At 46.2% G+C, this 23,642-nt stretch overlaps 1 protein-coding gene across 1 annotated transcript in view; it reads right to left on the reverse strand.

Moving 5' to 3' along the window:
• Positions 1-10,331: 10,331 nt before the first annotated feature.
• PTH1R (parathyroid hormone 1 receptor) overlaps positions 10,332-23,642 on the reverse strand; it is a 65,721-nt gene continuing 52,410 nt past the window's right edge. Inside the window, 7 exon segments of the mRNA XM_043978560.1 lie at positions 10,332-11,286; positions 11,289-11,490; positions 12,202-12,243; positions 15,151-15,292; positions 15,966-16,060; positions 18,708-18,774; positions 19,103-19,163. Of these exon segments, the coding sequence (XP_043834495.1) occupies positions 11,111-11,286; positions 11,289-11,490; positions 12,202-12,243; positions 15,151-15,292; positions 15,966-16,060; positions 18,708-18,774; positions 19,103-19,163 (785 nt within the window). The 3' untranslated portion in view covers positions 10,332-11,110.

Below are 23,642 nucleotides of genomic sequence, written 5' to 3' on the forward strand. Positions count from 1 at the left end.
ACCATGTTACCTCTAGTTCCTCCCTTAGACCTCCAGGCCCCTGTATAAACTTTACTTATTTGCAATTCATCAGTCAGCTAAACAAACAGAATTCTTTGAGTGCCTCCCAGACCAGGCTAAGAACTTGGGGATGGGAAAGGAAAAAGAAGAAGGAGAAAACACATAGTCCCTGTCTATGGGAAACTAACAAATTGGGTGGGGAGATGATTATGGAATCACAGAATCTCAGAGCTGGCTTTGACAATTATCTGGGTCTACGCCAATCTGAGCAGGAATATGGTCTACAATACCTAACAAGAAGACATCCATCCTCAGCTTGAGGAAGTTCATTCTGTTCTCGGACAACTCTGGTTGTTAAGTTTGTCCTTACATCAACATTGTGTTTGGCTTTTGAAGCCCTTCACAACATGGCTTACTTCCTTTTTCTTCCATTTCTCCAAATTCCTTGACCTCTACCATTATTTCCCCCAACGACATATAATCTTTGGGACTGTCATGTTTCATTCTTTTGTCTCTCTGAGGGTCACTGGTGAGCCAGTTGAAGCGTTGTTGTTGTTGTTGTTGTTGTTGTTGTTGTTATTGTTATCCATTCTTTGTTTTCCAAGAAAACCAGTGACATCATGAATGGGTGATGTCTTGACTTGCACATAAGTTGCATTTAAGTGGGGTGGAGTGGCAAGGCTTCTATCCGTGGAATGGGTAGATTAGAACAATTTGTTCCAACAGCCATAAAGGTGGCCGAAGCAAGTGCAATGGAGCACCTAAAGCTTGATAAGACATCAAAGATGCCAAAGCCATCCACTGCAGTTGAAATGAGAGGAATTTAGAATAGTAGAATCGTAAGATTGTGGATTCGGAGCCAATCTAGTCTAATACCCTCATTTTACCAACATTAAAAGAGTACAAGTGACTCTGAATTCAGTGTCAGAGCTAGGATTGGAACCCAGAACTACCAATTCCCAATCTATTTATTGTCTGCAACACAGACAAGCTCCAGCTGGGAGGAAGCTCAGAGATCAACCTTCCCAACAGCACATTTTATGCAAAAATGCCCTGTAAAAAAACCTTTGAGAAGCCATCCATTTGCTGCTTGAATAATTCTAGGCTTTTTTGGGGGTGGTGGTGAGGCAATTGGAGTTAAGTGACTTGCCTAGGGTCACACAGCTAGTAGGCGTCAAGTGTCTGAGGCTGGATTTGAACTCAGGTCCTCCTGACTCCAGGGTGGGTGCTCTATCCACTGTACCACCTAGCTGCCCCCTTGAATAATTCTAATAAAGGGAAACTCACTACTTTTTAAGAGAACACAGTTAAGACAAGAAAAGACTACATTTCCCAGGATGCCTGGGCCAAGAAAACGAATGATAATTGGAAGAGAACAAAGACTCTTTCCCATAAGGCCATGTGCCTATAACACAGTAATTGGTTTTGGTGCAGTAAAGGAGGGCTCTGCTGGATTCATAACCACATTGAGCAGAGAGTAGTGACTGAGAGCCAGGCAGAGAATTATGGATTGTAGACCTATGCCTGTGGTGATGGCAGCAGGGGAGCAGGAAATCCAAGACACACAGACTTGGCTCTTAACAGATGTCTTCACCCCTGGGTCCTGTCCAGGGGCATATTCAGGCTGCTCTTGGATATTGCCCATGCCTTCTAGATTGGAACTGTGAGTCTTGGAGGAACTGGAGTCCCAAACTACTCTAGGGAAAGGGTGTGGGTTAAAGGGATAAAACTGTCCTTCAGGAATGTGGCCATCATTTTTGTTATTTTTTCTATTCACTTCTCTCATGATTAAATGTTTTACTAGTTTATTGCTATTCCTTACCTGGTCCTGTTAGCACAGTGAACAACCAAATACCTAGACATGAGTTAGTTAACTTCAGAAGGTCTCTCTTTTCTAACTGAATGGGGCCAAAGAGAGCCAGACACATGATTTATCATTGAAAATCTCTCACTATTTAAGTGCCAATTATGGAGGGTCTTGACATGGTTGAACCACAGGCGGTACTTAAACTTAGTTAAAATATGCCTCCCTTTTTATTTCTCCCCATGGGTCCTAATTTTCTCCTCTGTATTTTAAAATTCTACATAGAATAAATTATGTAGAATAAAACATTGAATAAATTCCCTCTAATACTTTTTCCACATGGAAGTCATTCAAATATTCATAACATGATGCAATCTCAGAGGTAGAAGGAACCTCAGAAGTTATCTGGTCCAAACTGAGCAATAATATCCCCTACAATAGCCAGTCTCTTCTTGAAGACTTCCAATGCTGGAAAATTCACTCTTTATATGGCAGTCCACTCTACTCAGAAAGCTCTGGTTGTTAGGAAATTTTCCCTTACATTCAACTTAATATGGCTCTTTGCAATTTCGATTGTTACTCCTAGATCTATCCACTAGGGCCAAGTTGAACAAGTCTAACATGGCAACCTATAAAGGACTTGAAGACATCTATCATGTCCCTAACATCCCCCTTTAAGACTTTTGCAGGCTAAGGATCTCTCTTTCCTTCAATTGATTTCTTTATGGCATGATTTCTATTCTTCTAACACTGGTTAGCCTCCTCTGAACTCACTCTAGCCTGTCTTTGTACTTCTTCAGTTGTAGTGCCCAGATCTAAACATGATATCAGAGATGGGGCTATGTGTTCTTTATGCCTTCTCTTGGAGGGGCCAGATATCACCACTTCCTTCAACCAATTCTTATATGACCTGGTTTCCAGTCCCCTCACAATTCTAGCTGACAGCTTAGGTGGCACTATAGTGTATAGAGCACTGCACCTGGAGTCAGGAAGACCTGAGTTCAAATCACTTATAAGCTGTGTGATCCATAGCAAGTCACCCTGTTTGCCTCAGTTTCCTCATTTGTAAAATGAGCTAGAGAAGGAAATGGCAAACCACTTCAGTACCTGTGCCAGGAAAACCCCAAATAGGGTCATGAAGAGTTGGACATGACTGAAAAAATTACTAAACAACTACAACCATCCCCTAGCTCAGAGATTCTTGCTCCAATAGTCACTTGGTCCTGGGGTGGGGTAAAAGTTGGTAATAGACTGAGATAAGAGAGAGGATGGGGGGGGGTGTTATACAGTCCATGCAAGGGCTCTGGGAGGAGGCAGAATTGGGTCACATTAAACAGAGGGGCAAGATTAGGGGTGTGTGTGTATGTGTGTGTGTTTGTGGACAGGTAAGAAGTATGAAGTTATTGTGTTGAAGACTGGGAAGGGGTTCCACAGGTCCTAAGGTGTCTTAGACCTATGGATGAGGGATCTGTTCTCACAGTGTTTCCTTCTCAATTACAACCATACCTAGTTTGCAGGGCTTGGGTGGTGTGTGTGTGTGTGTGTGTGTGTGTTTGTGTGACAAGTGTAATTGCTTCCCCCTTCCCCTGAAACATGATAGCTTTTAATAGAGGTGGAGTCCTCTTCTTTCCCAAACCTAGGACTTTTCCTTCTCTCCCAACCCCCTCCATACACACCTTGTGAGAGTGGGTATAGAGCACCCACTGTCAGTGCCAAGGGCAGGCGCCAGCCCACAGCCATATAGGGATGTGGTGGCCTCATTAATGAGAACTTCCTGCTAATTAAAAGTTTCCCTTGGGGACTTCTTGGCTCCTACCTGAGCCACCTCTCCCCTATCCCCACAGACTTATGGCTAGTGGTTGCTGAGAATTCCTTATATATGGGCACCTAGAGGGACGAGCTGGCCGGGGAGGCAAGTTCAAGTTTGGGAGGGACAGTGTTTGTTTATAGAACCAGCGTAGGTTTATCTAATTCTGCTTTCTGATGCTCCTGCGGTGATCCTGGTGTTCCCCATTTACCCACTGCATTCATGCATGGGGCCTGAGAAAAAGAGCCTTTTGATTCATCTGCTCTGCTGTAGCAACTGGGGTTATAGCCAGAGCTCCCTGTTTACCTTCCTAAAGGGGATAGGCAGGACTGAGTTGGGGGAAGTAAGGACCGGGGAGGCCAGGCAGCATCTGGAATTGAGAGACCACAGATGGAAGGTACAGGAGCACTGGGAGGTATGATTGGGGAAGATGATCCTGCCTGTCCTTATCCCCAGCCCCAGGGAGCCAAGGACCAAAGGAGTGGAGGGGGATAGGAGTCTTTGTAGCAGTCATTATCATCACCCCAATTAAGCATCGTAACATTCGATTATGGCCAACAGCAGCATTGCTATCATAAGCATACATAACCATCACTACCACCATCATCTCTATTATCACCAACTCTATCATAACCAACTCCATCATCTCCATCTCTCCATTTCCATCATCACCAACTCTATCATCTCCATCTCACTAACTTCATCATCTTCATCATTACCACTGTTATCATTACCATCATTATTATAACCATCACACACACCAAGTAAAGCTAGGATTTGAAACGAAATCTTCTGATTCTGAATTCAAAGTTGCTTCCATAGCACCACTCCCTGAGCCTGCCTCGGTTAGGAATCTGGGGACGTCAGTAAAATGGTGTTAACAGTCCTTGTACAGCCTGAGCTATAAAGAATCCTGGCAGGGTGTTGAGAAGAAATTCCTTAGTAAATGAACCTTAAAGCATTGCCGATGCTTTATTGTTATCGCTATCATGATCATCTTTATTATTCTGTATTCCCACCTCCTGGCACTGGCCTCTTTCCATGATGGGCATCTTGGATCAAGCCTTTGAGGGAAAAATGGACAGATGGCATTGTGCTCTGGCTTTCTAAAGAGTCATGTGGTCTTGGTGTGGAAGCACATGGGTGAGAAGTGCTGCATGGCGGGTGAGGTGCTGGGGGAAGGATACTGAATCTCCCACAGGGATATTCCATTCAGTGGTAGCCTTTGATGTGCAATGATTTCTATGGTCACAGTTCCCTGAATGTCCTGAAGAACAGTGTTAGGAGACTGGGGAGTGAGTCAGAAAGCAAACCCCTGTCTTTTCCCAGTCCCAGTGCCTGGGGTAAGGGTACATGATTAGCATTAAGCAAAGAATTATATACCAATAATTGGGAGGTGGAAGGAAGGAAGCCAGGGCTTACAGTGGCCCACAGAGCCCCTTCAAGATTGGGGTTTTGGGGGGTCCACGCTGGAACATGTTCCTCCTAGGCTCTGGTGGGTGATCAGGGAATAGTTGACCATTTTGTCTATACCCCTCCCTCCCAGGAGGAAGATCACAAACTCACCAAAGAGAAATAGTTGTGTCTTCCAAAACACAAGGGTTTCCCTGGACTCTCCTCTCCCAACACACACACACACACACACACACACACACACTCTCAGATATCATTAACAACTCTTGTTTAGCAGACTCTGGAAGAGACAAGGTAAGAAAGTGGAGCGAGCCTTCCTTGCCCTTAGGGAGACCCTGGTTGCAGCACTACTTTTGCTTTTGTCCCCTTAACTGTCTCTCTAGGGGCCTTCTCTTCCTGATTGTCCACCAGCTCCTGGTGATGCCTTCCATTCTGAACTGACCTGGGGAGCTTAACTCCTGTGATCAACGTGTGGTCCCTCCTTTCAAGATCATATTCTCTGAATCTCTAAAGGTGACCATCTGAGGCAGCATCAAGCCACGGAGGAAGGAACACTGGAGTCGGAGTCGGAGGGTTCGCTTCTACCTGAGTGACCTTGGACAAGGAGCTTCCCTTCTCTTGGCCTCAAACATAAGACAAAGAGATTGGACTGGGTGATCTTCAAGGACCCCACCAGCTCTAACTCCTATGAACTCAATGACGAGAGAGCTCATTGTTGACCATGTGCTATGAGGCCAGGACCTCCTCCCTGTCTCCTTCAGGACTGCTGGCTTTTATACTTGTCATACTGCGGGGATTGTAATCCAAAAAACCCAACGTGTTCTTAATTCTTCCTTGGATTTCAGCCATCATCGGATCCAGTTGCAACTAATAAGTATTGTTGCTCTTTTTAGAAGTGGGAGGCGTATGACTTCTCCCTAACCCTGACATTCCCACCCCAGCCAGGTTCATTTACCATTGTCTCTGTTCTTGGAAGGTCATGCCCTTTCCTCTACCTCTTCACATTTTACTGGTCAACATCCAGTCCCACTGAGAGTTGTCTTGTATTGGAAAAGGCCAACCTGGGAGCTAGTGAGCTCTTTGTCACTAGAAGTGTTCAGGCAGAGACTGGGTGACCCCTTATTGGAGATGATTTTCTTCATGGGGTGTGAAATTAGACAAGTTTATATATCTAGCTGCTTTAAGATTTACAAAACACTTTTCTTACAACTGTAAGAATTGTTATCTCCATTTTACAGAGGAGGAAACTGAGGCTCATAAAGGAGAACCAACTCAACCAGGGTCATATAATAAATGTCAGCAATGGAACTGCTGAGATCTTTTCCAATTCCATTGCTCCCTTCCCTCCACTCTAAGGTTCTGGACGATTCGCTGTTCCTTGAATGTGGCATTCCATCTCTGTGTGGCCTCCATGTGTGACTCCTTGCACAAACTGTCCCCTATGCCTGGAATTCACTTCCTTCTTCACCTTTGCCTCTTAGGAGCCCTAGCTTCTTTCCAGGCACACCTCACATGCCACCTCCTAAGAGGACCTCGTCTTGATATTTCCAGTTATCATGCTCTGTCCGTCTGTCTGTCTCTGTTGCTCTCTGTCTCTCCTCTCTCCTCTCTCTCTCTCTCTCTCTCTCTCTCTCTCTCTCTCTCTCTCTCTCTGTCTCTCTCTGTCTTTGTCTCTCTCTCTGTCTTTGTCTCTCTCTCTCTGTGTCTCCTCTCCCCTCTCTCCTCTCCTGTCTCTCTGTCCCTATCTCTCTGTCTCTCTCCCTCCCCTCCCTCATCCTTCTCTCCCTTCACCCTCTCTCTTTCTCTCTGTGTCTCTGTCTGTCTCTGTCACTTGATTTCTCTCTGTCTTCTCAGATTACACTGCATTTGCTTACTTATCTAAATCTAAGTGGAATGAAACTCCGTGAAAGCAAGGACTGTTTTTCCTTTTGCGTTTGCATCTTCTCCAGAACCCACAACAGAGAAGGCCTCTAATTACTGGTGGTTGAACTGGGGGAGGGAATAAACATTTATATAACACCTCCTATGTGCCAGGCACTGTGTTTAGTGCTTTACAAATATTATACTATTTGATCCTCACTCAAGGTTGGTGCTGTTATTATCTCTGTTTTATAGTTGAAGAAACTGAGGCAGGCAGGAGTTAAGTGACTAGTCCAAAGTCACCCAACTAGATAGTGTCTGATGCTGGATTTGAATTCAAATCTTCCTTAACCCTAGGTCCAATGCTCTATCTACTGTGTCACCTAGCCATCTAAATTGACATGATTATGCTTTAAGAGGACCTACAGATTCAGAAAGAGTTACAAAGGCTACCTCTAAAGGTCAATGGAGAATCCAAGTGCCTCAATGCCCAGGAAAGGAGTTTAATTCAAAGAATTCTGTGGGCAGATTCCAGGGATGCCACTGAGCTGGACATTCATGTGGTTGAAGAGAGAGCAGTTCTGGCCTGGGACAGAGAAATTTGGCCCCAGAGGGGAGGAAGGCCCTGTTTCCTCAGTGATCAAGGGAGATAAGAGCAATAGTTCTGGCTTGAATGGAGGTAGAAATCAGGGCAGATTAGAAGGGAACTGTGATGACTATAAGAGCTGGTTCTGTAAGTAAACCTGTGCTGTGGAGGTTCTTTGAACTCTGAATGGAGACATAAAAGGCTTCATCCCATCAGTGATGTGTGTGAAGACACAGGTAACATTTTATCAGACTGGAGGGTGTCATCCCTTCCCCTCTGAACATATCCGTCCTGGCATTGATTGAGAAGAAGCAAAGTTTGGAGGAAAGGGTGCAAAACTTGACATCCTGGCATCTGGCTTCTAGTCCTATCTCTGGTAACAATGATGATAACAACAACAAACATGAATATAGTGCTTACTATATGCCAGGTACTGTGCTAAGCCCTTTACAATTATTATTTCATTTGATCCTCACAAGAAGCCTGTGAAGTAGGTGCCATTATTACCCCCGTTTTACATATGAGGAAACTGAGGCAAACATATACTTGCTCAGGGTCACATATCTAGTAAGTGTCTGAGGCTGGATTTGAATTCAGGGCTTTCTAACTCCAGGCCTGGATCACTATCCACTGTGCTACCTATTAGCTATTGTGACCTCCAGAAATGCCCTTCTTTGTTTTTTGTTGTTGTTTGTTTGTTTGTTTTTTGGAGGGGCAATGAGGGTTAAGTGACTTGCCCAGGGTCACACAGCTAGTAACTGTCAAGTGTCTGAGGCTGGATTTGAACTCAGGTACTCCTGAATTCAAGGCCAGTACTTTATCTACTATGCCACCGAGCTGCCCCTACCTAAGACCTTTCCAACCTTATTTCTTCCTCTTCTCCCCTCTCACCCCACCCCATAGGCATTCCATGCTCTGGCCAAACTGGACAACTAAGCATTGCCGAGTTCATCCTCCCCTCTCCTGCTTCTGAGTATGCAGACACTATATATGGTAGCACACTCTTCTTTCCTGCTTGTTAATATGTTTCTCTCTCTCCAACGCCCAGCTCAGGTGCTGCTTCCTTCCTGAAGCTTTCCTTTATTTCCGTCTTCCCTCAACCCCAATGAAACTCCTCTCTCTCCTCCTCAAATGGTCTTAGAACACATTGGCTCGTTCTATCCTTGGCTCCTGTCACACACTACCTTGGCCCACTCATTTGTGGAGCAGCCATAGTTCCCTCTTGAAATGATAATTTACTCGAGGGCAGTGGGGAAAAGGAAGGGAACAAGCATTTAAGTGCCTACTGTGTGCCAGGCACTGAACTAAAAGCTTTACAGATATCGTCTCCACAACATTTTTCACTCTTCTATCTCCAGTGCCTAACAAAGTATTTAATAAATGTTTGGTGAATTTGACTGGGGTCAGGAGATTTGGGTTCTAGGTCTGGAAGTTCCATTCAGACTCTCCATCTGACATTAGGCAAGTCACTAACTTTTTAGAGCAGAGTTCTTCATCCATTTTTGTGTTATTTGGTGCAGTGGATAGAATGATGGAGCTGGAGTCAGGAAGACCCCAGTTCAAATCCAGCCTCAGACACTTTGTAGTTGTGTGACCCTGGGCAAGTCACTTAATTTCTACTTGCCTCATATTCCTCAGCTATAAAATGGAGATAATAACAGCACCTACCTTGAAAGATTGTTGTGAAGATCAAGTAAGATATTTGTAAAGCACTCAGCATAATGTCTGGTACATAGTAGGTACTATATAAATGCTAGCTGCTATTGCTACTTCTGCTCCTGCTGCTGCTACTACCAACATCATCACCATCATTATTCTTATCTCTTCCAAGCCTCTTTGATGATGTCTCTATCATAACTTTGGCTGGGCTACCCCAAGGAGCTGTCCAGGGTACAAAGACTATGTTATCAGAGCTTAATCAGTGGTTGGGGTGAGGACTGAAATAGACATGATATGGCTCAGGCATGATATGGTTCCAGCCCCTGTCCTCCATTTGCCAACCCAGACTATCATCTTTTCTTGCCTAGATTATTGTAATTGTCCCTATTACACTAGTTTCTCCCCTCTCCAAATCACTTTGTATATACTGTGTTACACACACACACACACACACACACACACACACACACACACACACTTTGTATACACTGAATATTCTTTCTACTGCACCTCTAAGATCATGTAACTTGAATGGATCTGCCTTGCCTACTGAACAAAATGTAAGCTGTTTATCTGGCACTTCCAGACCTGTAGAAGCTGATTTTACATTATCTTTTCATTCTTATGTCCCATATGACTTCTAGGCAAACAAGACTCTCTTCACCTGCTGTTCTCTTCCTGCCCTGTCCCATCTTCACATCTTTGCTTATGTGATTTCTCCATACCTGGAATGAACTCTCCCCTTCCCACCTTGCCCTGGCATCTAGACCTGCTGAAGTACCCTCCTTCCTGGTCTAGTTCAAGTGTCACTTCTCCCATGAAGATATCTCTGGTGACTCCCCAGATGGAAGTAATCTCCCATTCATTACTTTTTTGTCACAGGATGTTGCCCCGGACCCCTTTTGTGTACTTATAGTGCTATCTCTTTTTCTTTGTACTGTCTTTCTCAGCTTGAGAACAGAAGTGGCAAGGTGTAGAATGTGCATGAGGCTTGGAGTTAGGAAAATGATGGACTCAAACCTCTTACACATATTTTCTGTGTGATGTTGGCTAAGTCAGCCAATTGGAACCTTAATTTCCTTATCTGTAAAATGAAGCTAAGAAAACCGCACATTGCTGGGTGGGGTACTTATGAGGGAAAAGCTCTGTGAATATTAAAATGCTCTAGAAATGTGTACTTTTAAAATTTCTGTATCCCCAGTGCCTCTGCATGTGGTAGGCATTTAATATACTTTTGTCAAATCGAATCCAATCAACATATAATGGGTTCTGCCATCCTGAGCTCATGAAAGATGCAAAAGTGAGGACATGTTGGATCCTGTCTGGGAATCAATGTTTCTTGTGGATTGGCAATTATTGTGAACTTCCCTCTGGAAGAAGCTCAGATCTTCTCCCCCAAGGTTTCCCAGATCTGATGAAGGACCTGAAGGTTGATATTTTTGGAGACTAGACCTCTATCTTCAGCTTCTGTCCCCAGGGTCAGGATTTCTTCCAGTCCTCCCAGAATACCTTTCTTTCACTAGTATGTTCTGGCTTGGGTGACAGGAGGACCCATCCACAAGATGCCCCTTTCCCCCAATCACTTAGCTCAAAACAAACACATAGCCACTCAATATTTTTTCTTTTCCTTTCTTTTCCTTTTTTTCTCTTTTTTTCCTTCTTGGTATTTTTTCCTCCCTGACCTCCACAGCTTCCCTCCCCTCAACGGAGTGTCTGTCCATCCCCTGGGTGACCCCAGCTCCGTTATCTGGTCCTGAGAAGGCCGCCATGGTCCCTTGAACCTGTGTACTGACCAGGCCTGGGAGCATCTCCATGATCCCAGGCTCAGTCAGAGGGACCTCTGGTTTGGCTTGCACTGGGAATGTGGGGTCCCCAGGGCTCCTGGGGTGGGACCTGGCCTGAGTACAAGGGTGGGGGCAGGCCTCAGAGTTCAGGCTCAAGCCCAGTGTCTCTGCCCCCTGGATAGGTAGGGGAGTATAGGTCACATGACTGTTTCCCTCTCCTCCTCCAAGAGTGGAGGGGGTTGTTCCCCAACCATTGGCTCATAGATTCCAGAGCCATTGAGATACCCGTCATCCTTGGTGCCAGGCTCTGGGCCAGATGAAGGCAATGAGTTCTCAGAAATGGAGCCATGCTTCACATAGCCAGGCAATGGTGGTGGCCATTGGCACTGGCTCCAGTCCCAGGAGCTAGTCGAGGGCTGAGGGACAAGGCCAGCCCCCCTCGGGGTCCCACATTGGTGACACTTGTGTGTGACACCATGGGGCCATAGCTGTAGGTGCTGCTGCCACTCCGGGCCTTCCGCTTGAAGTCCAAGGCCAGGGTCCATCGGCTCCATGACTTCTTGATCTCTGCTTGTACCTTGTGGGGAAGGATGAGAGACAGGAGGATCAGCCTTAGTGACCCTCCATTCTCAGTGTATAAAGAGAGGCTAGTTGGGAGCGGGGTCAGCAGGGGTCTGAGTGGTGAATCCTGCCTCAGGCATTCACTAGCTGGGTGACCATGGGTAAAAGACTTAACTTCTCATAGCGTTAATAACACCAATACTTCCTATTCCACAGCCTAATGGTGAGGGTCAAAGGAGATCACATCCTTTAAGTCACTCTCTAAAGCTGAAAATTGGGTGCCTTGTCTGGACCTCTGCTTTGCAGCTAGGTGGCTCAGTGGATATAGGGCTAGAACTGGAATCAGGCAGACCTGAGTTCAAATCTGACCTTAGTCATTTAATAGCTGTATGACCCTGGGTAAGTCACTTAATCTCTGACTGCCTAAGTTTCCTCAACTGTAAAGTAGGATAATAATAGCACCTACCCTCAAGATCTTTGGGAGGATGAAATGAGATATTTGTAAAGGACTTAGCACAGTTTCACATGGTAGGTGATGAACAAATGCTTGTTTCTTTTCCCCTTCCTTACCGTCCTTCCTCGTGTCATATTTGGTGCACATATTGCACCCCCCCCAGTCTCTAAATTTCCTGAGGGCAAGGGACAGGTTCCATAATCTCATTTCATCTTTATTTTTACTGGTCAAGCAGAGGGCACATTGCAGGGATGGCATGGGGTTCACACTCACCTCTCCATTGCAGAAACAGTATATTATGGCAACGAAAAATCCCTGGAGAAAGAGATAGACAAGACGGGGTGGGGGGAGCGTTAAGGATGCCTTGATTAGTTTTCTCAGGGTCTCCCCTGCCTGATCCACCTCCCCTCTGACCCATCCCCCCAAAGCCTTCCACTTCTAGGAAGACTTCTCTGTTGATCTGTCCAGAACATCCTTCCCAAGTTTAACTACAGCTTGGGGAAGGGAGGGAGTAAAAAGTCCACCCTCTTTTTAAAAGTTCTCCAGAGAAGGAAGATTTCAGCAACCCCTTCCCTTTTCACTCTGAGTTGGGATCTCAGGATACTGAGTGAGCATCAGGAAATTCTCTCCCTTTCTCCAACAGTAGGGCAGGACACATGTAATTACCGACATTTTAGAAGAGAATTCACAAATTGCATTTGTCACATCGTGTTAGATTGATTCTCTGACTACTGCCCTCTTTCCCCCTCTGAAGATGAAATTGCAGGTCTTGACCACTAGGGGGGAATTGCGTGTAATTTCATTATCTGTGAAATAGTTAAGATTGAGAAGCTGGAGGTGGGGGGTGGGAGTGGGGCTGGTTGGATGGATGCTTTTATGGGTGCAAGTCATTATAAAAATGATTGAAAACTTCACAGTTGACAACAACTAGTTTATGTGGCTCCAGGATCTTTGATGGGCTCCTGGTACTTATGAAAGACTCCGTCTTGCTGTTGCAGAATAGAAGGGTTGTCAGTTTCTTTTTTTTTCTTGGGGGGTGGTGTTGTGCAGGACTAAGTACCCTGGGGAAACGCCATCCTTGCAATAGCCTTTTAGTTGGTCTCCCTGCCTCAAGTCTCTTCCCGTTCCAATCCATCCTCTCCTCCTCTGTCAAAGTGATTGTCATAAAGTGTAGGTCTGACCATGTCACCCCCCCCCCTCCCCACTCAGTAAACTCTGATGGCTCCTTAGTATCTCTGGGATCAACATAAAATCCTCTAATTAGTGTTCAAAGCCCTTTGTAAACTTGTCCTTTCTTCCTTTCCAGTCTTCTACCTTATTCCCGCTGATGTACCCTGCAATCCGGTGACACTAGCCCCCTTTGCTGTTCCTGGCACCAGATACTCCATCTGCTGTCTCTGGGCATTTTACCAACTGTCTCAATGCCTGGAATGCTCTCTCTCTCTCTCTTCCTTTCTGACCTCCTGGCTTCTCCGCCTTCCTTCAAATCCCAGCTAAAAAAATGACCTTTTGCAAGAAGCCTTTCCCAACCCCCTTAATTCTAGTGCCTTCCCTCTGTGATTGCCTTCAGTTAATCCTGAATAGATCTTGTTTGCACATAGTTGCTTTCATGTGGTTTCCCCCATTAGACAGTGAGCTCCTTTGAGAGCAGGAACTGGTTTTTGCCTTTCTTTGTATCCCCTGGACTTAACAGAGGGCATAGCATATAGTAGGTGTTTAATAAATGCTTGTTGACCTGTCCCAACTTTATTCGTGGGTATGAGGATGTGTGTTTCCCATGAGGGCAGCACCTCCAGCACTGGTCCAGTTTCCTACCTAGATAGGTAGGTTTCAGACTGTGTCACTGTCAGGGGCACTACCACCCTTCCAGTCACCCGGGTTTGTAACTTTGGAGTTGTTCTCAACTCTAGTCTCCTTTACCCACCACATCCAATCATTTACCCAAGTCTTGTTGATTTGATTTCCACAACATCTCCCATGTCTGTTTCCCACCCCCCCCCCCTTTACACTCACCCATGTTCAGGTCTTCACCTGGACCAATTGATTTCCCCGCTCTGCTCCCCTCTCCAATCCATCCTCCACATAAAATCATCTCCCCAAAGCACAGATCTGATCCTCTTACCCACTTCCCTGCTCAAATAAGACTTCAGTGGCTCTTTATTGCTTCAAGGATAAAATACAAAATCCTCATCCTCTTGGCGTTGAAAACTTTCACAGTCTGATCCCAGTCTATGTTTCCAAGATGGAGAGCATTTCCCTTGGAGGGTTTGGGCATCCCGAGTTTCCCCCACATTCTCCCTTTGTGTATATGCAATGGCTGCCTCCCCAGTCTCCCCAATGCCTGCGATGTTCTCCCTCCTCACTTCCTCTCTTAGAATCCCTAGCCTCCTTAAGCCTCAGCTCCCGTGCTAACCTCTACACAAGGTGATGATCCCCCAATTGGAATATAAACTCCTTGAGGGCAGTTTCATTTGAATTTTTTGTTTTTGTATCTGTGCCTTGCACAGAGGAAGTAGGTAATGAATTATTGAGTGTTTTGTGGCTGAGAATGTGATTCTAACACACATTTCCACCACTCACTCCCCCTGCCCCCCACCCGCAGTTGTGATTCTGTGATCTACTGGGGAAGGCTGCAGCTAAGCTGGGCTAGGTGTGGAACACTTAGAGTTTTAGGTCTATCAGCTTTCCCTTCAGATCCCCTTTTCTACAGATAACAGAAAAGGCTAGTTACTCCTGTTTATGCCTCTGTATCCACTCTACCCAAACCTACATAGCTAAAAACTATATATAGCCCCAAACTATAGAGCTAGGGGGGTGGCATGGGAGATGTGGAGGTTGTGAGCAGCCTGTTGCTCCCAGATTCCCCTCACTCCCAGTTCAGCCTGTAGTGGACCCCAAGTCCTGCCTGATGAGCTACATAAGAGGAGGAGGAGTTATGGAAACAAGAATGGTAAAGTGAAAGTTGTGCTTGAATGTGTATGGCGGGATGTGCTAGAACCCTTTGCTAAATGTTTGTTGAGAGTATTTACTTCTAGGAGATCGGCAAATGCTATAGATTGTGGTTTAGTTTAGTTGCCCAGAATTAAGAAAGTGATGGAGAAACTGTTTAAGGCTGTAGATTAAATTCTCCAAAGAGACTAATGTTAAACATTTACTAGCCTGCTCCTACCTCCCAATAGGCCAGCTAGCTGTAGTGCCTGAGGGCCTGATGACCACACCTACCTGGAATGAATTGAAGAGCATTTCATAGTGCATTTGGATTTGCCAAAGAATCCCTGATACTTCTGTGTATGGCGTGGCCATGAAGACGATGTAGTGCACCCCAAATAGCGGCATGAGCACTAGTGTGGACTTCAGCAGCTTTCTGCAAGAGGAGGCAGAGGGGGAAGGTCAAGGCCAACCCTTCCTCCCTCTCCATCCGAAACCTTGCTTGTCTGTCTTTCTTTCTTTCTTTCTTTCTTTCTTTCTTTCTTTCTTTCTTTCTTTCTTTCTTTCTTTCTTTCTTTCTTTCTTTCTTTCTTTCTTTCTTTCTTTCTTTCTTTCTTTCTTCCTTTCCTTCCTTCCTTCCTTCCTTCCTTTCCTTCCTTCTTCTTTTCTTCCTTTTCTTCCTTTTCTTTCTTTCTTTCTTTTTTCTTTCTTTCTTTCTTTTCTTTCTTTCTTTCTTTCTTTCTTTCTTTCTTTCTTTCTTTCTTTCTTTCTTTCTTTCTTTCTTTCTTTCCCTCTCTCTTTCTTTCTTTCTTTTTCTTTTTTTTTTTTGGTGGGGCAATGAGGGTTAAGTGACTTGCCCAGGGTCACACAGCTAGTAAGTGTCAAGTGTCTGAGGCCAGATTTGAACTCAGGTCCTCCTGAATCCAGAGCTGGAGCTCTATCCACTGCGCACTTAGTTGCCCCCTTGCTTGTCTTTCAAGACACAGTTCAAGTGCATCGTCCTCCCAGAAGTTCGTGATTTAGTGGATGAAGGACTGGGAGCTGGAAGAGGGTCCCGATTAGGGCCATTGAATGGGGAGATGGAATGCGGGGCAAAGGGGGAGGCTCACCTGTACTGTTGCCTTGTGTCACATCTCCCTGCATTGGTCTCCCGAAGTTTAGTAGCCAGCACTCTGATTATATTGATAAAAAGAATAAAGTTCACCTGGGGAGAGAGAGAAAAACAGAATTTTGTAACTGAGGGATAAGGAATGAGATTCAGAATTCTCTGCAGCCGGGAAAGGAGAATGAGGGGTAAGGATGACAGGACAGTCCTGTGGACCCTTTCCCCGTCTGATTGCAATGTAGTATAATAGAAAGAATGCTGGTCTTGGGAGTAAGAAGACCTGAGTTCAAATTCCAGGTCTGACACTTAAGAGCTGTGTGACCTTGGGGAAATCACCTAACTTCTTTGGGTTTCCATTCCTTTACCTATAAAATGGGTAGTTTGGACAAAATCCCTATATTCCCTTCCAAATCTGACATTCTGTGATGCTGTGGGACACGTGGAACTCCTGGGGAAGAGCATCAGCTCCTGCCCTTCCTCCTACTTTTCCCACCTCCCAAGCTTTGTCTCTTTCTGGGTCCAAACCGTCAAACTCCCATGAAACTGTTCCAGAATATTCCTATATGTTAAAGACCCGTGATTTAGTTGGCGTAGGAATACACAGAGCGAAGGCTATAACCTTGATAAGTACTTGTTGATTGATTCATTGATTCATTGCTCAGAGAGGTTAAATGTGGACGCTGCCTAATTACATAGCTAATTAAATACCAGAGGCGAGTCTTCCTGACTCCAAATTCAGTACTCTATCCATTATACCACACTGTGGTCACCTTCCAGAGGACCAGAGGAATTAGATGTGGAAGAGACCTTAGCTATAATCTAGTCCCTTACCTTCATTTGACAGATGAGGAAACTGAATTGCCCAAGATCATTTGGTTGGTTAGTAAGAAAGAAGGACCTTCAACATGGATTCTTGGACTCCAACTCCTCTGTTTTTTCCGCTGAACCAGTTTTCTCTATACCCTCTGCTTTCTCTATAGCCTGCTGCTTATTCTCAGGGAAAATGTCTGAAGAGGGGCCATCTACCAGTTAATGTTTAATCATTTTCAGTTGTGTTTGACTCTTTTCGACCCCATTTGGGGTTTTCTTGGCAAAGGTACTGAAGTGATGTCATTTCCTTCTCCAGCTCATTTTACAAATGAGGAAACTGAGACAAACAGGGTTAAGTGACTTGCCCAGGTTCACACAGCTAGTAAATATCTGAGACCAAATTTGAACTCAGGTCTTCCTGACTCCAGGTCCAAAGCTCTATTCACTTTGTCACCTAGATGCCCATAGTTGGATAGATAGACCTAGATGCCTGGTTGGCATGAGGCTGCTCAGGTGCGATGTTGCAATGACTTTTTAACTGAATCTCTTGGACTCAGTGGCCTTGTCTATGTAGCATGTTCAGCACATCCCACCAGGATGCTCTTACATGAGATAATGTATGTAAATTTCCCTGGGGGTGGGGAGGGCAGCTAGGTGGCACAGTGGATAAAGCACTGGCCCTGGATTCAGGAGGACCTGAGTTCAAATCCAGCCTCAGGCACTTGACACTTACTAGCTGTGTGACCCTGGGCAAGCCACTTAATCCCCATTGCCCTGCAAAAAAATCCAAAAAACCAAAAAAAATTCCCTGGAAACTTTATTATTATTATTATTATTTTGGTGAGGCAATTGGGGTTTAGTCACACAGCTAGTAAGTGTCAAGCGGCTGAGGTTGGATTTGAACTCAGGTCCTCCTGACTCCAGGGCCGGTGATCTATCCACTGCGCCTAGCTGCTGCCCCGCCCCCCCCCAAACTTTAAAGCAATTTATAAACAAGGGCTATCACTGTTGTGATTTTCTTTCTCAAGCAGATGGAGTACACCAGATGATCTTTAGGACCCTGCATCATAGCTCTCATCCTCCCGTGATTCTGACTTCTTCAGAGGTCCTCTTTGAACCTCCCTCCATCCCAACACCAGACAGGTCTCAGTCTAGCATTTGAGGCTTTCCATCAGAGGTGTGCTGGTAAATGTTTAATAATTCTCAAAAAGAATCCGCAGGCCATACTTCTAAGTTTAATCTGCAACGTTAACGTCTTCTTCATCACTTTATTAAGTCAGCACAGTCAACAAAGCAATAAATCAAGCCCTGATTTGTAATTTGCTTATTTCTAAGGTGTGAATAAATGTTCACACTGAAAATTTAACAACTGGCTGGCTCCAGCACACCCTCAGTCCCCTCAGGCTCCAACTTCCTCTCTTGAATCCTTTACTCTAGATAGGCCTCTGGACTCCTCGTTATCAGCCCCCCCCCCAAAGGCCCATTCTTTGCCTCTCTCCTGTCTAAGGCTAAATCTGTCCAACTCTTATTAGCCTTCAAGGGTCCTCTCAAGTCTCAGCTCCTCTAGAGTCTTTCATGATCTCCCCAGCCCACTGGGATCTCTTCCTCTTCAGAGCTCCCACAAGACCTACCCTTTATGGTCCCCACTTGGCCCTAGATACAAATGAACTAGAATTGTAATGATTTTTTCTTGAGTGTGAGTTTGGTCTCCTCATCTAAAATGGAAATACCCTAAGGGAAGGCAGGTGTGCTTCATACAATCACAGAATACCAGAGTTAGAAGGCACCCCAGACCCTATCGGATCCAACTTGTACAATGGTTTCAATGGCCTTGGACGGCTGGGAGCGCATTTCCCACATGGACTGGGACTCCTTGAAGGCAGGGGCCACATGTCCTCCTTAGACCTCCCTCCCCATCCCCCAGACCCCTGCTCACCACAATAGCTGCCAGGATGGGCACCTGTATGATCCATTTCTTATTCCCCGAACTCAGGTCCCAGCACCTGGAAAGACACAGGTTCATCGTGATCAGCTCCCAGTGGCATTCCTGATGGGCAGCCCCCAACCCTGGACTCAGCTCTTCCTTGAACCAGCTTCTAGGCTCTCATGCTTAAAGCAGCATGTGCAAAGTACCTAATTTGTTGTCCATGGAACATCCCCACCCTATTAAACCACCCCCCTGAAGTGTCCTTCATAAGGGACATAATTGTGCTTTCTGATGCTGGTGTCATAGGCCATGCATGGGCCTTGGACAGCCTATGACAACCTTTCTCGGAGGCTCCCCCCAAAACTCCAGGGCCCAGAAGGCCCCAAAGGAGGCCCCAGACTTACTCGGTGTTGGCCAGTGTGGCCCTCACGGTCACCCACACAGCAACAAACACGGCAGGGAGGCCTGGGGAGGAGAGTAGAGGAGAAATACAGAGAAGAGGAAAGAAGGGAGAGGAGAGATATAGAGGAGGAGGTGAGGAGACACAGGAGAAGAGGTGAGAGATGCAAAAGAAATGGAGAAGAGAGATGGGAAAGAAGAGAAAGAGGAGAGGAGAGGAGGCATGAGGCCCCAGCTCTCCTACCCTCCCACCCTTCAACAGTGAGTCAGCCCATGGTAATCCCCCTCCCCTCCCTCCCTCTTTCCCTTTCCCTGGCCTCTGAGCCTTGATTTACCTCTCTGAATATAGATGGGAGGCACAAGAATATCTAGAGAGGGAAGAGGGATGGGAGGAGGAACGAGAGATCATCAGAGAGGGAAGATGATGATGGGGGGAACACAAATGGTAGAGGAGAGATGCTGACACTGAGATCTGAGGAGAGGCAGAAGAGATGTGAGAGAGGGCCAGATCAGGGAGAGGGACGGGCAGAAGAAGGGAACAGAGAGGGAAAGGAATCACCGAACTTTAGAGTCGGAAGGGAACGCGGCAGCTAGTCCAAGATGGTGCCGATGAGATGGGGGAGGCAGGAAACGTGAGGAGAGTGGGGGAGAAAAACAGAGGGTGGTGAGGGGAGGGAGGGAGGTAGCGTTGGAAGGGGAGGCAGTGAAGGCCTAGTGTTAGGCTGAGGACATCTGGCCACTAGGGTGGGGATCCCCAAAGGTATGAACTCTGTGGCTTGTGGCTGCTCTCCACTCTCAAAATGTAGGGTTCTAGGAGCTGTGGTCTCCAGGATCAAGACCATTTTGATGACTAATCAGAGAAAGTCCAACCTCCTTAAACTAACACTTGGTATTTTTTCTCCAGCCATTGTGTCTTTGCGCTGACTTTGCCCCCTTCCTGGAATGCCCTCCCACCTTACTGCCACCTCCCAGAAGCTCTGGCTTCCTTATGTGCCATCTCTCCTGGGCTGTCTTTTCTGATTTCCCCATGTCAGGGTTCTCTCCCCCCTCACATAATCATGACTCTGTGTATCTTCTCCTATGATGCCGCCTTGCATTCGACTGTAAGCCCCTTGGGGGCGGCAGCTATTTTCTCTCTGTAGCCTGAGGACCACCTTGCGCAGGATAGGTGCTTAGTAAAAGCTTGCTGGATTCCATCGGAGATTGGGAATCTCTCCACTATCTGGCCCCTTCCCCTCTCCTTTGCTTTCATTTCTCCTGTGCTTTTCCCTCCCCCTTTCCTCTTCACCCCCACATGTGTCTGATAGTGTACATGGGCACATACTCATCTGTGTCTTCCAGGATTCCCTTGTTTTAGTTCCTCTTCAAATTACTGACTGTGACCTTTGGGAGTCACCGTCCTTGCTAGCATACCCTCCTTCACCCGCAGGCCCATGTTATGCTCTCTTTCCTGATCTTAGCTTCCTTGGGCCCTCAAGAGGTAGGGAGGTGCCTTTTTGGTCTGGCCTTCCAGTGTCACCCCTTTGCTTCAGATAGAACCTGTATCCCTCTGACCGAAGCTCAAGAGGATCTCTTTTTTTGTGTGTGTGTGAGGCAATTGGGGTTAAGCGACTTGCACAGGGTCACACAGCTAGTAAGTGTTAAGTGTCTGAGGCTGGATTTGAACTCAGGTCCTCCTGACTCCAGGGCTGGTGTTCTATCCACTGCACCACCTAGCTGCCCCTGAGGATCTCTTTTTGATGACCCACTCAGCTGTTTCCTTGTACTTGCCTCTCCTGTGATTCAGGAGTGTGGCTCTCTGCTCAGTTCCCCTTATCTTTGGGTCTCTCTTTCTCCCAGACTCTTCATTCTCTTCCCCACTTCTGAACCCTTCAGTTTTTCTAAAAACCATCATCTCAGCACAAAGCACCACATTATTAAACTGTCTCCCTTACCCTGCCTTCAGCACTAGCAGCCCAGTTGGTTGGCCCAGAGGTCACCCCTGTCAGGTTCATATAAGTAGGAAAAAAAGCCTAATTTAGCCCTAAATTGGCCTGATGGAAAGAGCTATGGACAGGTAATCAGCCCTATATACTATCTGTACATCCATGGGCAAGGTATTTCCTCTTCTGGGCCTTAGTTTCCTCCTTTATAAAATGAGAGTTGGATCTCATGGCTCACCTATGGACCCACACAGCCTGCCCCAGTGCTACCTTCTTTCCTAGAAGCACTTCTGTTCTCCAACCCTATAGGAACATTCATTTCCCTGATAGCCTCCAGACAGATCTCCACCATCATTTCATAATCATCTCATTGGGGAACATAGCTACTTGAAAATTCACAGATAAACTCACACCAGTACATACATACAAACATAAGTGCAGGTACGGATATAAAAAAGCGTGTGCTATGAACACAGCCACACACCCATGCACACAGACACTCTACATGGGCATGCATGAGCCTCCACGACACATGCACACAGAGCCACACACATGCACACCCAGCCACTCTCATGGTGACAAATGCATGTAGAGATACAGACACATGCATACACACATAGATTCAGAGCCTTATATGCATCCATACATATCCATATGGACGCACACACAATTACTCCCCTGTGGGCACAGAAAGGGTTCCCTGGGTGGGCACCGATGCTGTCAGTGACTCTTATAGTATCCACATTGTATGCGCTGTGCATAGTAGTGAAAACACACAGTGTGTACAATGCAGGTTCTATAAAGTCAGGTGTGTCCCCCCTCAGGGCTAGCCCCTGTGGGCTCATGGCCCACACCCTGGCCTAGCTTGGCCCAGCCAATCCTATGCACCACAGTCAGCACCCTCCCCAAACAACTACTGATGGCCTCCCATCAGACTTCACCTCAAGAAGCTTTTCTGGATCCCTGTGGCCCACTGGGTCTAAGGAAACTCCCTGGTCTGAACTTTAAGGATACCACTGTTAGCTCCCCAGTGTGGTCAATGGATATACCCAACTGGGCTGGCCACAGTCACAGGTCGGAAAATCACGTGTTCTATGATGGGCGAGGACTAGGCTTTCCCCAATAGGCAAGATTCCTGAGATGTAGGTGTGACCATTCATCTCCCTGAATGGAGTGAAAGTGGGGGTGGGGAGTGGAGGAAGTAGAAACATTCCGGCAAAGTCACCACCCTACCATAAGGATCCAACCATTAAGAGTAGTAATGGTGGGGAGGGAGGAGAGAGGGAGAGCATCCTTGGCTCAGTCACCTCACGAGATAACAGAATAAGGGGATTTTTAGAGTTGGAAAGGGCCTTGGAGACAGAGTAGTCTAAATCTCACAGGTGGGGAAATCAAGCTCCAGAGGAAGCAATGTGCCTGATGTGTAACAGAGATGAGATTTGAACCCAGCTCTTGTACTTTCCAATTTAGGATTCTCTTTCTCCTCTGCCATGCAGTTTTTTTTTTTAACCTCCCTACATGCCTGCCATTGCTGGAGCTTCCTGTTCAGAATGAGCTGGTCCAGGGTGTGGTGGACAAAGCGAGGTGCCCATAAAGTCTGTGTATTCCTACAGAGATGGGGGCTGCTGGGACTCCTCTGGGAATGCCAGTGGTCTTGATCACAGGCTGTCAGATGGATGGATAGGGAGAGGAGGAGAGGAGGATTGATATCCCAAATTCTGGGAATATCTTCTGTCAGAGATAGGACAAGAGGCAATGGTGGGCCCAAGCCAGGGCTAAATAGGTATCTCTGGTCATCCTCTGCTGACCCCTATTTTCTGGTTACAGATTGAATCATTTATCTATTTTTGTGGGGCAATGAGGGTTAAGTGACTTGCCCAGGGTCACATAGCTAGTAAGTGTTTGTCTGAAGTCAGATTTGAACTCAGGTCCTCTTGAATCTAGGGCTAGTGCTTTTATCCACTGGGCCACCTAGCTGCTCCACAGGCTGAATTCTGATCCTAGTCACAGATTAAACTGTGGAGTTGACCACTGACATAGAATCATTGATGATCAGAGCTAGAAGAGACTCAGGAGTCCAACCCCATCATTTTACAGACAAGGAAATGGTTCAGAGCAGAAAGGATTTGCCTAAGGTCACACAGAGAGCAAGGAGCAGAGCCGGGCCTGACTCCAATCTCAGTGCATCAGTCCATGCCATGTCCATGGCCTCTCCCTGAGCCTTAGTCCATTCTGTGGCAATGACCAGGTCTTGGGCCCTAATCCCACACTCATTTTCTATCAATGATGTAATTTCATTCCCATAAGTGTCACTTCTGACTGGGAATAACCAACTGGTGCTAGGTCTATGTGGATGATTGCCTGAGGCTCCTGTTGTATGTGGAGGCTGGACAGAGTGTGCATGTGTGTGTAAGGGGAATTTCCTGGTGTAGGAACAGAATTATGAGGCAGCTACAGGTCGGGCACACAGGGCAGAGAGAATGTAATACATGCATGTACAAGGAGTTCTCATGATACAACCATATAAACATATACATGCATAGACACATGTCCAGACCCAGGTAGAGACAATGTATACATCACTCCATGGATCTACAAAGTGTATGTCTGCTCACAAACAGGT

Source organism: Dromiciops gliroides, chromosome 1, assembly GCF_019393635.1.
Source record: "Dromiciops gliroides isolate mDroGli1 chromosome 1, mDroGli1.pri, whole genome shotgun sequence".
Taxonomy (NCBI): domain Eukaryota; kingdom Metazoa; phylum Chordata; class Mammalia; order Microbiotheria; family Microbiotheriidae; genus Dromiciops; species Dromiciops gliroides.